This window comes from Monodelphis domestica, chromosome 8 (assembly GCF_027887165.1).
Source record: "Monodelphis domestica isolate mMonDom1 chromosome 8, mMonDom1.pri, whole genome shotgun sequence".
NCBI classification, from domain to species: Eukaryota; Metazoa; Chordata; class Mammalia; order Didelphimorphia; family Didelphidae; genus Monodelphis; species Monodelphis domestica.
This window is the reverse complement of record NC_077234.1, coordinates 33,783,318-33,796,950: the sequence shown is the minus strand read 5'-3', so window position 1 is coordinate 33,796,950 and position 13,633 is coordinate 33,783,318. Positions and strand designations below refer to the sequence as shown.

General features: G+C 39.0%; 1 protein-coding gene across 4 annotated transcripts in view; it reads left to right on the top strand.

Moving 5' to 3' along the window:
- The window catches only part of PLD1 (phospholipase D1), a 272,434-nt gene that overhangs the window by 128,408 nt on the left and 130,393 nt on the right, over window positions 1–13,633 (top strand). For all 4 annotated transcript variants that reach the window (XM_056807220.1, XM_056807222.1, XM_056807221.1 and 1 more), the window contains one exon: window positions 2,056–2,121. In XM_056807220.1, the coding sequence (XP_056663198.1) occupies window positions 2,056–2,121 (66 nt within the window). The remainder of the gene's footprint in view (window positions 1–2,055; window positions 2,122–13,633) is intronic.

Here is a 13,633-nt window from a genome sequence, read left to right as displayed (position 1 = left end):
TAATTACATAGCAGTACATTTCTTTAGTATGTAGAACTTGAAATCAGAAATAATTGGATTCAGATACCCCTTCTGAAACTGACTCCTTTTGCGATGCTGTGTAAGTCACTTAATTTCTCTAAAATTCAAGCAACTCTCTAGGACTGACCTACCTTAAGACTGGAGGATGTTGAGGAAAGGGCCTAACCAGGAAATATATTTACCCCCTTGCCAAAATGGTAAAGTATCAGACATCAAAACGGAGTAGAAATCTCTGAAAGTCTCACTTTCCCCTACTTTCACACAGATCTACTACATGAGTTAGAAGAGTTGTTCTTCTCAAAGACCAATGAAAATAGGGCATCCAGTGAGCACAGTGGAGAGAGCACCAGGCCTGATGTCAGAAGGACCTAGGTTCGAATCTAGTCTCAGACACTTTCTAGATGTGTTACCTTGAGCAAGGCACTTAACCCCCATTGCCTAACCCTTGCCACTCTTCTGTCATGGACCATGTATTGCCATGCTTAGTATTGGTTCTAAGATAGAAGATAAGGGTTTGAAAGATAAAGCATGTGGAGAAAACTACAAGGAATATTTACATTTTTAATCACTCTTTTTTATATGTGTTCCAGAGGAGAAAAGTTGGTTTGGCCAGCTCTGTATATCCAAATCTGATGGGGAGCTATTGCTCTTCCACAGAATGTAAGACCACAGAGAATAGGAACTGTTTTAGCTTATTCTTTGTGTCCTCAGCATTTAGTACAGTGCCTGACAGTCTAACAGCTTACATTCTAAAAGGGAAAACAATAATCCTATAGAATGAAGTCATGGGTCCATTCCTTATCCCTTTTTGTTCTTCAAGCTGACCATTTATGGTTGAATCAAATAATATTTTCCAACTCCAAGTATTTATGGAATACCTACTGTTTGCCTGACACATAGTGGGCACTTTTTTAATTTTTAAAAATTTATAATGCATTCTAACAATAATTTAAAGAAATTTTTTCCCAAAATTTTGAGATCCAAATTGTCTCTCTTTTCTCTTCCTGCCCTCCTGAGATGGTAAATAATTTGATCTAGGATAGATTTATGATCATGTAAAATGTTTCTACAATTGTTAGAACACATATAGTAGGCTCTTAACAAAGGTTTAATAAATTGAATTGACTCTCTAAGGTCTCTTTTAACTCTAACATATCTGGTTCCATTTTTCATGTGTGAGTATTATTGCAAACATTGGTTCTGTGTATGTTCCCAAATGGCACAAGTGAATCATGCTAGATTTGGGAATGGTTATTATTTTGCAGATTTATTTGCTCTCCAGTTCTTCCTGACCCTAAAGCCAACTCTCTAATCATTGTGCCGCTCTGCCTCTGACATATGCAGCATGACCCTGGATGAGTCACTTTAATTTATTGCTCTCTAGTCAAAGAAGGTATCGAATTGTGTTTGCTTGTTTGAAAGTCAACAGCTATTTATTAAGTACTTACTATGTGTCACCACTGCACAAAATGCTGAGGATACAAATACAAAAAAGAAAGACAATCCCTACCCTCTAACAGCTTACGTTCTAAAAGGGGAAAACAATAATCTATAGAATGAAGTCACAGGTCCATTTCTTATCCCTGTTCATTCTCCAAGCTGACCACTGAATCAAATCATATTCTCCAAGTATTTGTGGAATACCTACTGTGTGCCAGGCCTTGATATAGATGTTGAGGCAGAAGGAAAAGAAGGGTGATGGTTACCAAAAAAAGGATGATAAAATGCTTGTCCTCAAGGATATTATAATCTAATTGGAGCCTAGAAAATGGAATAGCAGAAAAAGTTAAATAGTAATTAAAATTTTAATTATATATTGGCACACTGCTTTGGTACATAGAGCTTGGAATCAGGAATAATTGGATTCAGATCCTACCTCTGACACTGACTACCTATGGGAATAGTAGAAAACTGTTGCCAAATGAACTGCATAGGACAGTACCTGGCCACTGAGGTTAGAATCACTTTTTTATGGCTTTATGGGTTCCCATACATTTGCACATTATAACTGAAGACTTTATATTTTCATTTCAGAAACAATTGGAAGATTACTTGACAAAGTTATTAAAAATGCCCATGTATAGAAACTATCATGCCACGGTGAGTATCTTGCAGTGATTTGACTTGGGAAATAATGGTTTCCATTGGAAAATAGAAATCTGATTTGTGATGACAGTCTCAGGTCCATGAAAATAAAACCTCCCTTAGTGCAATGCTTATTAATTCACATGTTTTTATCCACTGATGGATTGTACCTTTAGTTCAAAATAGATGAGAATGGAATTGGAAATTGATCTGACATGAAACATCCAAATGATGGTGATGGAATGCTATTGCAATGGATCCATCCCACAGTGCAGGTTGTGATTCCTCCATGCCTTCCCATGCTCTGTGACTTTTGGTCACATCTTCCCAAGGGTCTCCATGTGAGTCTCAGTCCAATGTTTTGGGGACTCCTCTAGGACACTCAAGAGAGCCTTTTCCAAAGAGCTTCTGTATTTACAACTAATAAAAATCCCTGAATGTTTTCTGGGGGGAATTGATTTGTTTTCAAGTATTTCGTTTTGACATTGTGGCAATCTCCATACATTCTTTCTATCCTTCCTCTCCCCCTCCCCCCACCTCACACCCCACTTCACCATCAATGAGCCTTCCTTTTTCTTTTCTTTCTTATTTTTTTCATATCCTTACTCCAAATCAATGTTAAGTATTGGTTTTGAGGCAGAAGAGAGGATAGCAATTGAACTTTTAGCAACTGAAAGTGGTTTTTTCTCTTTTTTAAATGATAGTTTGGGATGCATTTCAAAGAAAGTGCTAATGGTACCAAATGACCCCAGGGTAAAATGCAATTTAAATTATGCTATTGTTTTACCTAACAATTTTCCCCATTACTCACACTCTAATGCAGCATCTTTCTCCTAGGGTTGTTGTGAGAATCAAATGAGTTATTTGTTAAATTCTTAGCAAATTATCTGGCATGTGTAAAGGGTAAAATTATGGTTGAGACTGAAAAAAAAAATCTAAATTTAAGTCGTCTCCAAGGGAAATCCCAAATAATAAAATACCCAAGTCAGTTGCCAAATTTTATGGTGATTTAATTGATATAGTAGAGAGGATTTTAAGAAGAAGGAGGAAGGAAGGGGCTAGTACCAGGCAGGAAGATAGGAGATCTAGAAAGTAAGGTTTTGAGTGTGAAGGAGGAAAGAATCAGTCTGACCTCCAAAGAGGCTTAGCTAAGATGCCTGAACCTGAAATCAGCTCCAGGACAAAACTCACCTCCCAACACTCCAAGATGTTGGCACGCTTAGCACGCTGCCAGCCAGAGTCATCTCTCCAGGGAAAGAGGAGGGGCCAGGAAGTGCCATGCCTTATATGGACATTTTTACATCATTTTTCTGCATCTCATCTGTACCAATGAGGACTTAGCTTGACTTAGGACAGCCCAGAGGTCTGTCCTTTTTTTTGCATATGTCTGTTGAAGGCCATCTCCTCAGATAATTAAATCTTGAGTTTTATGCAGACCTTCAAAATCTTGTTAAACTGAGTAGGGTGAAGAATGTAGAGTTTCCAAGACCTGATTCTGTTATTCCAAGTATCTCCATTGTTACTGATCAGGAAATAGCTAAATCACATCTTCTAAAGAATGGTCTGATTAAGGTGGAATAGTTTTGAAATTCATCCATGTGAGTTGTTTAATGAGAATAAATAAATAAACAAACAAATAAATAGATGGATAGATAGATAAATAAATAAAGGTTGTTTGAATAAGTGTTCAATTGCTGAACGAAGCTTAAAATTATGTTGTGTGAGGACAATTTTGCCTCATTTGAAGATGCTGTTATCACATCCATTTTACAATTCAAGAAACTGAGGTAAATTGAGTTTAAGTGAGTTGTCCAAGCTCATATGATAGTCAAGCTTTGTACTTGTTTGAGTACTTCGAAAAGAGTGTAGATACAAGGAAGTCTTTTAACTCTTTGGGTTATTAATAACATTGTAAATCAGGTGTTCTCTTTAACTCCCATTACATTCTCTGAGCCAATAGCTTCTCAGAGCACACACCAACCACACCGACCAACTTCTCAACCCCCCTCCAGTCTCCAGACTCCCTATCCTTAAGGAAACCATCCAAGTTCCCTCCCCTCAGTCCTCACATCTACCAATCACCTGTCCATCAATTTCCCTGTGCCAATGGAGGCTCTAGCTTAACCCAGGACCGCCCAGAGGTCTCTGGTTTTGCACATGTCTGTTGAAGGTCATATTTTCAAATAATTAAATCTTTGATCCTTTGCTACAGCCCTTTCTAAATCCTGTTACCCTGAGTAGGGTAGAGATTGGAATAATTAAATTTTGATCTAGGCTGCAGCCCTTACTCAATCCTGTTAGGACTGAATAGGGTGGAGATTGATTCCAAGTATCTCCATTGTATCAATTCTAAAATCAATCATGACTCAAAGAAATTCCTGTTCTATGCTTAAGCATAGGTCAAAGTCCTTTCCATTGTTAAGCAAAAGGTTTCTGTCCTAAAGTAATCTTAAGAAGGGAAGATGAGGAAACTCTCATGCCAATGGGATTCACATTCCAATAGCCAAGACCCACTATCAATAGGGAATTTTTCAAGTATGAAATTTCCCAATGGTGAAATTTCCAACATTTATAAGTCTAAGAAATTTTGAGGTTTACACATACAAATTATAAGTGTTAGAAGTAGAATTTTGCAATTTGGGAAATCAGGCCTTCCTGACTCCAGACCCAGCACTATGTGCATTATGGTTCCATCTATTTGCAGGGGGTGGTGTTGGGTAGTTCAGTATCCTGAGAAGTGAATCAGATACTAGATTTGAACAAGTTCCTTTAAAGTCCACATTGAAAGCATGAATAGATTTTCCCTCTAATTTTTCCCATCATCCATAGCTTTATTTTGGGCATTTCCCTTGGCTGGAAGAACTGGGTCAGATGGTACATTCACCTTTTTTGTTTTCATGTATGTTGGAAATTCTAAAATTTAAAGATTTAACACAGGACTCTGTATAAAGTAGGCACCCATTGAATTGCTTAAGTAAGAGCTATCTTTTTTTTTTTTTTAAGTTAGCTCTAATTTATCCTCCTGGTCTAGTAAGCTTCTTAATTTTCATCCTCATTTAGTCGCGGATTTTTGAAACACCTCATCAGTATTTCTTTGAAACAAAAAGAGACTCCATGTCAGAAAAGTCCTTTTAGCAAATGAAAGTGGGTTTTTTCCCTCCTTTTTAAGTGATACTTTAGATTCATTTGATAGAAAGTGTTAATGGTGCCAAAGGATCCCAAGTTAAATTATGCTATTGTCTTACCTAACAATTTCCGCCATTACTTGAATATAGTCTGACCTAGCATTCTAGATGTACAAATCTTATTAGAGCAGATATCTTCTTTTTTTTCTGTACTTTAATTGCTTATCTAAATTCTTCCTCTGGTAGTTGAAGAAAACTTGATAAAAGGACTTTAAAAAGTAAATCCTGATATAATTTCCCCAGCCCTTATTGTTCTGCTCAAGTTATTTTTTTTCCATTATAAACATTTATTAAAAAAAAAAAAACCTAACCCTTATGTCTTAGAATTGATACTAAGTATTGGTTCCAAGATAGAAGAACAATAAAGGCTAGGCAATTAGGGCTAAGGGACTTTCCCAAGTTCACTAGCTAAGAAGTTTCTCAGGCCAGATTTGAACCCAGGGCCTCCTGATGCCAAGCCTGGTGCTCTATCCACCATGTTACTTAGCTGCCCCTTTAACAGACATTTATTAAGCACCCATTATGTACCGGGCACTGTGCTAAGTACCCAGGATATAAGGAAAGGCAAAACCAAATAGCAAATCATTTCCTGCTCTCAAGGAGCTCTTAGTCTAGTGGGGGAGACAACAAGAAAACAACCATGTACAAATGATAGATGATAGCATTGAAAGGGCATCTTCTATGTGCCTGGCACTGGGTTAAACACTTTACAATTTTTATCTTATTTGATCCTCACAACAACTCTGGGAGGTAGGTGCTATATACACAAGGGAGGGGAGTTGGGTAAGTTTGGGGGTGGTTACACTTAGAGAGCTGAGCCTGGGGTCTCTCAAGGTTCAGGGTCCTCTTCCTAGGTGTGGTGGGCAGTCGAATAAGTGGTGAGAGACATTATGTGTATAATTCTGTGTTTAGGCATCACACAGAGTTCTGCTGTGCACAGGGTTTGTGTTTATTTTACAGGTTCAGTGAGTACATACTTTTCTGGCACACAATCATTTCTCCACATATATTTCCATAGAACCTAACAACAGATGTGAAGCCTAAGGAGCTAGTCAATGAAGTAGAAACATTGTTGCTATAACAGAAATAGATGAATGACATAAACAGAGTTATCTGAAGGTTAGTTCTCTCTGACCTATGGGATGGCCAGCTAGGAGAATCATTGTTGCTTTTGATCAGCTTTCACAATCAATCACAATTACTTAGGATATGGGTAACAAAACATTTCGTAGCTAGGTACGGGGTTAGAGGGTAATTTAAAGCAGATCAGAATTGGATTTTCCTCAATTTCCAAGTTGAATTTTTCTTGTGTTTGATTCAAGTACCTGATAAAGTTGCCTGGTTATGGTAAACATAACAAATCAGCAAAGTGTATCTGTAACTTGTGTTTCAGAGGAATGATTGATGTATCTGTCATGCTTGGTCTGCAATGGGTGTTGGGCCTCTGAATGTACCTCTGCTAAGAGAAAGAAAGGAAGGGTAATGGGTAGTGATCTTTGGGTTTTAATTCTGTGAATGTAATCTTTTTGGGGTACTATTCTAAGGGGGTTAAAGTGCAGCATATGTGTGTTAGCCCTGTAAGTATTTGCTCTCACATTATTTCTCCTGTATTGGGGAAAGAACAATAATTATAACAATTCCATTAGTGAGGAAATTTAGAGAGAGTAGTCATATAGAGGGGGTTCCATGGGCACCTTATTTTCTGGGGGTTACTTTGCAATTTCCATTTCCCCAGACTGTGATTCTGTCAGACAGTAGGGGTAAGATGGCTTCCCACAGTTACAGAAGAAAGTCACTAAGATTAGGGAGGACCAAGATAGGCTTCTTGATGGAGAGATTTTACCTGAGAATTGAAGAAAGCCACAGACACTAGGAGGTGGAGATGAGAAAATGAGAGAGTTTCAGGCATGGAAAAACTTAGAGTATATGGAAGCAAAGAAGGTGTAGCAATTGACATATTATGAAGGATTTTAAAAGACGAAGGATTTTAATTTTGATTCTAGAAGTGATAGGGATCCAGTGCAATCCAGTGAATAGGGGAGATGGTATGGTCAGAATTATACTTCAGGAAGATCACTGACAGCTGAGTGGAAGATGGATTGGATTTAGAGAGAAACTTGTGGTAATTATGTGTGAGGCGATGGGGGCTCGAATCAGGGTGGTGGTAGTGTTGGGGAGTCAGTGGGGACATGTACAAGAAATGTCATGAAGGGAGAAATGACAGCATAAGTGATTGGATATATTGGGCGGAAGGCTGCTCTACTCCAAAGCACCTTCTTTTTCTATGGAAGCTTGGAAATGAATAGCTTTGTATTAATATGAAATAATGATTCCAGGAGTTCCACAGAAGGTATCAAAAAGACTTTGATTAATCGAGATATTTATGTGACATTGTTGAACTACAAAAGATCCCAAAATACTTCCAAATCGCTTATTGTGTTTTTTCTTTTAAATTAAGGGCAAGATAATAGAATTCCTGGGTATCTAGGTGGCACAGTGGATAGAATGTTGAGCCTGAGTTTGCATTTAGCCTCAGGTGCTTACTAGCTGTGTGACCCTGGGCAAGTCACTTAACCATGTTTGTCTGAGATTCCTCATCTGTAAAATGAGCTGGAGAAGGAAATGGCAAGTCACTCCAGTATTTCTGCCAAGAAAACCCCAAATGTTGTCATGAAGAGTCAGACATGGTTCATATGACCAAATAAGAAATAGAATTCCTGCCATCATAATTATTCTTCTTTCTACAATCTTTCTCCTGAACCAAAAAAAAAAAAAAAGGAATGAAAAGAAATGTGTTCTACTCTCTTCTATATTTTCTATAATTCCTCTCCCTTGGAAGCTTGACCCCAAACCATCTTAGTTTTGTGTGTCACACTAATATGGGGAAGTAGAGCTCCTTCCTTTTCTGGAAATTTATTCTAAGTAATTTTTACTTTTTCTTTTAGGAACATAAGGGGAATCCGCTATGGTAGTTCTGTTCCTCTTTATGGAGTGCAGGGACTGCTTTTTGTATGCCCCTAGTAGATTCTTGATCAGTGTTTGTTGAATTCAGGATCAAAGCTGATTTTGTGGTGTCAGTAACACAGTACAGATCCTGTTGCAACAAGTTTCATAGGGCATCTAGTGTTATTACTCAGTGGAATTATGGCCTAACGAGTGAGATCAGATTTGAACCCAGGATCTTTTGTCTCCAGGACTGTTGCTCTATCTACGGAGCCATTTCTAGCTCCATTCGCCATTTTAGCTCTATTTCTCTCTTGGATTTATTTATAGTTGTATAGTTGTCGTATTCCTCTAGTAGAATGTAAGCTTCCTATGGGCAAGACTTTTTTTTTTTTGTATTTCCAATACTTATTGTAATACCTGGTACATAGTGGATGTTTAATATGATTCTTTTTGGATTGAATTTAATAAAAAGGAATTTCAATGTTCTCATCTGTAAAATGGGGATTATGCTATCTTGTCTTCCTTCCTCATAAGACTAGTTCCAATCAGATTGAGTGCCATAGAAATGTAAGATATTATTAATATTACTATTATGCTTTTATCCGTTGAGAGAAGAATTTTTTGATCCTAGATGGGGGAAAAGACTCACACATTTTCCTATTTACCTTTTTCGATTTAAAACAGAAGTATGAGCAGGCACTTATCTGTTATTGAGTGTAACCATTTGAGTAGAAAGAGACCAGAGGAACATTAGGTTGTACTGGAATTTGTTGTTACTTCATTAGGCATCATTATTCTCCATCACCCACTTCTGAAACATTCAGATAACTGCCCTGCTGTTTGTTGGAGTTGCTGTAACTAGAGTTTCCTTACAAGGTATTCTTTTTCAACATCAGAGAATTGTTCCTGCCTCAGTTTACTAAAAGCCTTTCCATGTTAGTTAATATAATTCTTTCTGTGTTGTTTTTCAGTCATGTCTGATGCTAAGTGACCTCATTTGAGGTTTTTTTGGGCAAAGATCCTGGAGTGATTTGCTATTTCCTTCTCCAGTTCATTTTGCAGATGAGGAAACTGAAACAAACAGGATTAAGTGACTTGTCCAGGGTCACAGAGCTAAGATACTAGAGTTGTTTGCCATATCCTTCTCTAGCTCATTCTATAGAGAAGGAAATTTTGAGGCAAACAGGATTAAGTGAATTGTCCAAGATCACACAGCTTAGGTATTAGAGTGGATTGCTATTTCCTTCTCTGTCTTATTTTACAGATGAAGAAACTGAGTCAAACAGGGTTAAGTGACTTGCCCAAGGGCACATAGCTTATTCTTTTCCATTGGAGAAGCATTTATTTACTAAATACTTGCTACATCCCAGGCCATGTGCCAGGCTCTGGGCATACAAAGACAAAAAAAAGTGAAATTTTGTCCCTGCCCTCAAAGAGTTTACATTCTGCCACAGATAGTGTGGTGGTGTTACTCTACCCTAGTAAAGACAGCCACAAACCAAGTATTCCACCCTCCCTCAGACACTATTCCCCCTTCCCTGGTCACTGATATCCCAGGGGATAGAAATTCTCCATCCTTTCCTCTGGAATACAGCAAAGTGACCGAGGTCAATGACCAACTGGTTGGTTATGAACCCAACAATATGGCAATGTGTTTTCTCATTGCTCTGAGTATCCGTGGGAAATGGCTTCTCTTCAGAAGCTTGCTCACCCCAGAGAGAGAATTAGCTTCTCTAGGAGCCATCTGATCCCTCTCAGCCTTGGCTTGTAAATGTGCTTGAAATAAAGCCTTTTACTGACTCATTCTCCCTAAATTGTAAACCGCAGGTTTCCCTTCCATGACAATCAATTGTTTGCTTCTCTTCTCATTTTCCCATCTCTATGAGGAGGCTTTAAAAATGGCCCCCTTTCCTCTGAGAGTATGCAGACTACTTTGTCCTTATTTCTGACCCAAATTGTATTTTAAAATAAGTTATCTAAATAATGATTCACTTTTCAAAGTGAACGATCTCATAAGATCAAAACTCCAAACAGATACCCAAATAAGGAAATGATCCATCATATGTTTTCATCTGTGTTTCCGCTCCCACAGTTCTTCCTCTAGAGGTGGATAGCGCTCTTTCTCATTAGACCCTCCAAATTGTCCTGGATCGTTGTTTTGCTAGCCAAGTACATTTCTAGATTATTTTAAAGTTTGTAGAGTACTGTTAACTTGGAAATAACACAACTATCGGATAGAAAAACCAAGTCTTTAATCAGGATAGGGATAAGTCCAGGATTTAATTCTTTACTCAGAGTCTGGCGCCACAACTTTTACAGAGTATAAACCCTGACTCTGGGACTGTTATCCCTGGGAGTGTCACCATGCTAGATGATGACACCACACAACTTAGGGCTGGAACCCAGGACCCTGAGATCAAGAGTCTCACACCCTACCAACTGAGCTAGCTGCTGAAGTTTTACAAAGGACACAAAAAGGGAAAGACCCAGCCAAGGGCTGGGCAACCTCTGTAGAGGACTTTGGCCTCAGGGGGAAGAGACCATTGGGACAAAAGAGATACTTAACATCTTAAAGTCCACTGTTAGTCTAAGAGACAGTGAAGTAGGACTTTCCCTCAGGGAGGACCTCTCATGTGAAGAGGACAAAACCTGGGGTTTCCAGATCCCACTAGGCCACAAGTTTGGGGTTTCTAGATTCCATGTTGACAGTACGTTCCCTATAATAGAAGATAGCATTGCTGTGATTCTCATTTTCCTTCTCAGATTAAACAGCTCTTTGAAGCTCAGTCAAAGATTTAGGGCCTGAAGAGATTGAAACGGCAATCTACACCAGCGCTGTCATTTTACAGATGAGGAAACTGAGACAAATAAAAGTTAAATGATTTGCCCAGAGTCATACAACTAATAAGGGTCTGAAGCAGAATTTGAACTCAATTCTTTTGATTCCAAGTCCAGTGCTCTGCCTACTACAACAATAGAAAAAAATTGAGATTTGAACCCAAATCTAGTGAGTCCAAACCTTATACTTTCTCCACTCTACCTTGTCTTGCCCTCAGCTTGAGTCAGTTCATAAACATTTATTAAATGCCAGGCATTGTCCTAAGTGCTGGGGATACAAAAAAAGGGGAAAGATAGTGCTTGTCCTCAAAGAGTTACCAGTCTAATGAAGGAGACAACACATACAAAGAGGCTAAAAGAACACTCTCTGGACCTGGCTCTCTATCCACTAAGCAACCCAGCTGCTCCTCAGAAAAAAATTTATCTGTCTGTCTGTCTGTCTATCTATCCATCCATCTATCTGTCTGTGTCTGTACATCCATCTATCTATCTATCTATCTATCTATCTATCTATCTATCTATCTATCTATCTATCCATCCATCCATCCATCCATCCATCCATCCATCCATCCATCCATCCATCCATCTATCTATCTATCTATCTATCTATCTATCTATCTATCTATCTATCTATCTTTATCTATTCATTCATTTATTTGTTTGTTTGTTTATTTATTTTAAGCCCTGACTTTCTACCTTAGAATTAATCCAGTATATTGGTTCCAAGATGGAATAGCAGTGAGGGGTAGGCATTGGGGGTTAACAGCTAACAACCAAATTTGAACCTAGGATCTCCCATCTCTAGGCTTGGGTCTCAATTCACTGAGCCACCTAGATGCTCCCCCCCCCCTTATGCATTGTTATTACTTCAAAAGTCCCACCTCTGCCTCTGGCTAAGGAGTATGTAACCTCTGCTTGCCTCAGTTTCTTCAAATGTAAAATGCAAATGCTTGTACCTTTTATGTTTACTTCCTTGAGTTTGGGGGGATCTCAAATTAGATAACATAGTTGTATAAAGCATTTGATGCATCATCAATTTAAATCCATAAATGCCTTTCCTCAAAAGTCATTGAGTCAGGGGTAGCTAGGACTCAGGAAGACCTGGGACACTTCCTAGCTGGGTGACTGTGGGGAGGCCACCTAACCCCAATTGCCTAACCCATGACCTGCCTTAGAGTGTTACTAAGACAAAAAGTAAGAGTTTAAAAAAACAACTCCTTGAGTTCACCATCCTCATTTTGCAGATGAGGAAACTGAGGCCCAAAGAGGTCAGGTGGCTTGTCCAAGGTCACACAGATCTTAAGTGATAAAGGCAGGATTGAAAGTCAAGTGTTTTCCCACTTCAAAAGGCTAGAGAGATATCAGATAATCCATTATTGCTTGAACAATAATTATTCACCTCTTTCCTTCCTAGGCTCTTTATTCTATTTGGGAATAACTCACATTGTTAGCAAGTTTTTTTTTTCTTTTCTATCAAGCCTAAATTTGCTTTTCTGCAGCTTTGTTCATTGCTTCGAGTTCTTCAAAATAATTTCAATTCCTCTTCTCCAAATAGGGGATTTCAAGTGGCCAGGGAAGACTAGCACTTTTCCTGTGAGGATTTGCCAGGCCCTTTTTGCTAGGGATTGTTTTTCTCCCATTGGCATCCACCTGCCACCCAGCTCCTACGGGTGGCTCCAAGGAGCTGTTGCTGGAGCAGCGGCCACGCTCTGGTAAACCATCTCAGTAGGCTAAACCAGGGTGAGGGTAACTGACATTCCCTAAACCTCTGGGTCAATTAAGGCATGTGAAGACTTCCTCCGGTTGAATGGGAGGATGAGAACAATTCATTTTAACATCCGTAGAGGTGCTGGAAGCAGGTACTGTGGAGCCCTTAGAGCCTGCTTGGACGTAGAAGGAGCCAAAGGCATCCCCTCCATCCCAGGCCATCACCAGCCATCCTGACTTCTGTCTCATCTCTAGACTTTGATGACTCTGGAAGAGAGAGTGAGCTGGACAACTTCGTGTAACTCTGCTTTTTTATATAGTCTATATATTATGTATATTTATATTCATTTATATTTAAAAATTTTGTTATAGATAATGAAATAGATTTATGTTCTATTCATACACATTAATATTATATATCTATTTTATATCTCTAAAACCCAATTGATGTATGATCCAAAAACATCCCCAGACAACAACTAGCCGGGTATTCTGGATGCCTGAGGTGGCCATGCTGAAGCCTCTCTTCTCCAGGCCAATCACCCCTCATTCCTTCATTGCCATTGGCATGGGTACAACCAGTACTGCTCGGCCTCCTTTGTATGCCCAGAAGCCTACCCCGTGGCGTCCAGGACTGAGCACAGCCTTCAAAACTGGTGCCAGCTTCCCTCCAAAGCCACTTCCCACTTAGCCTGTTTATATCTTGTTTGTGTATAGTTGTTTGCATGGTGTCGCCGCCATCAGACTGAACTCCTTGAGGGCAGGAGCTTTAGTTTGCCTGCTTTTGGGGCCGGAGCACTTAGCACAGTGGCTGACACTAATTAAATAATGAGTATAGAGGATGCTTATTT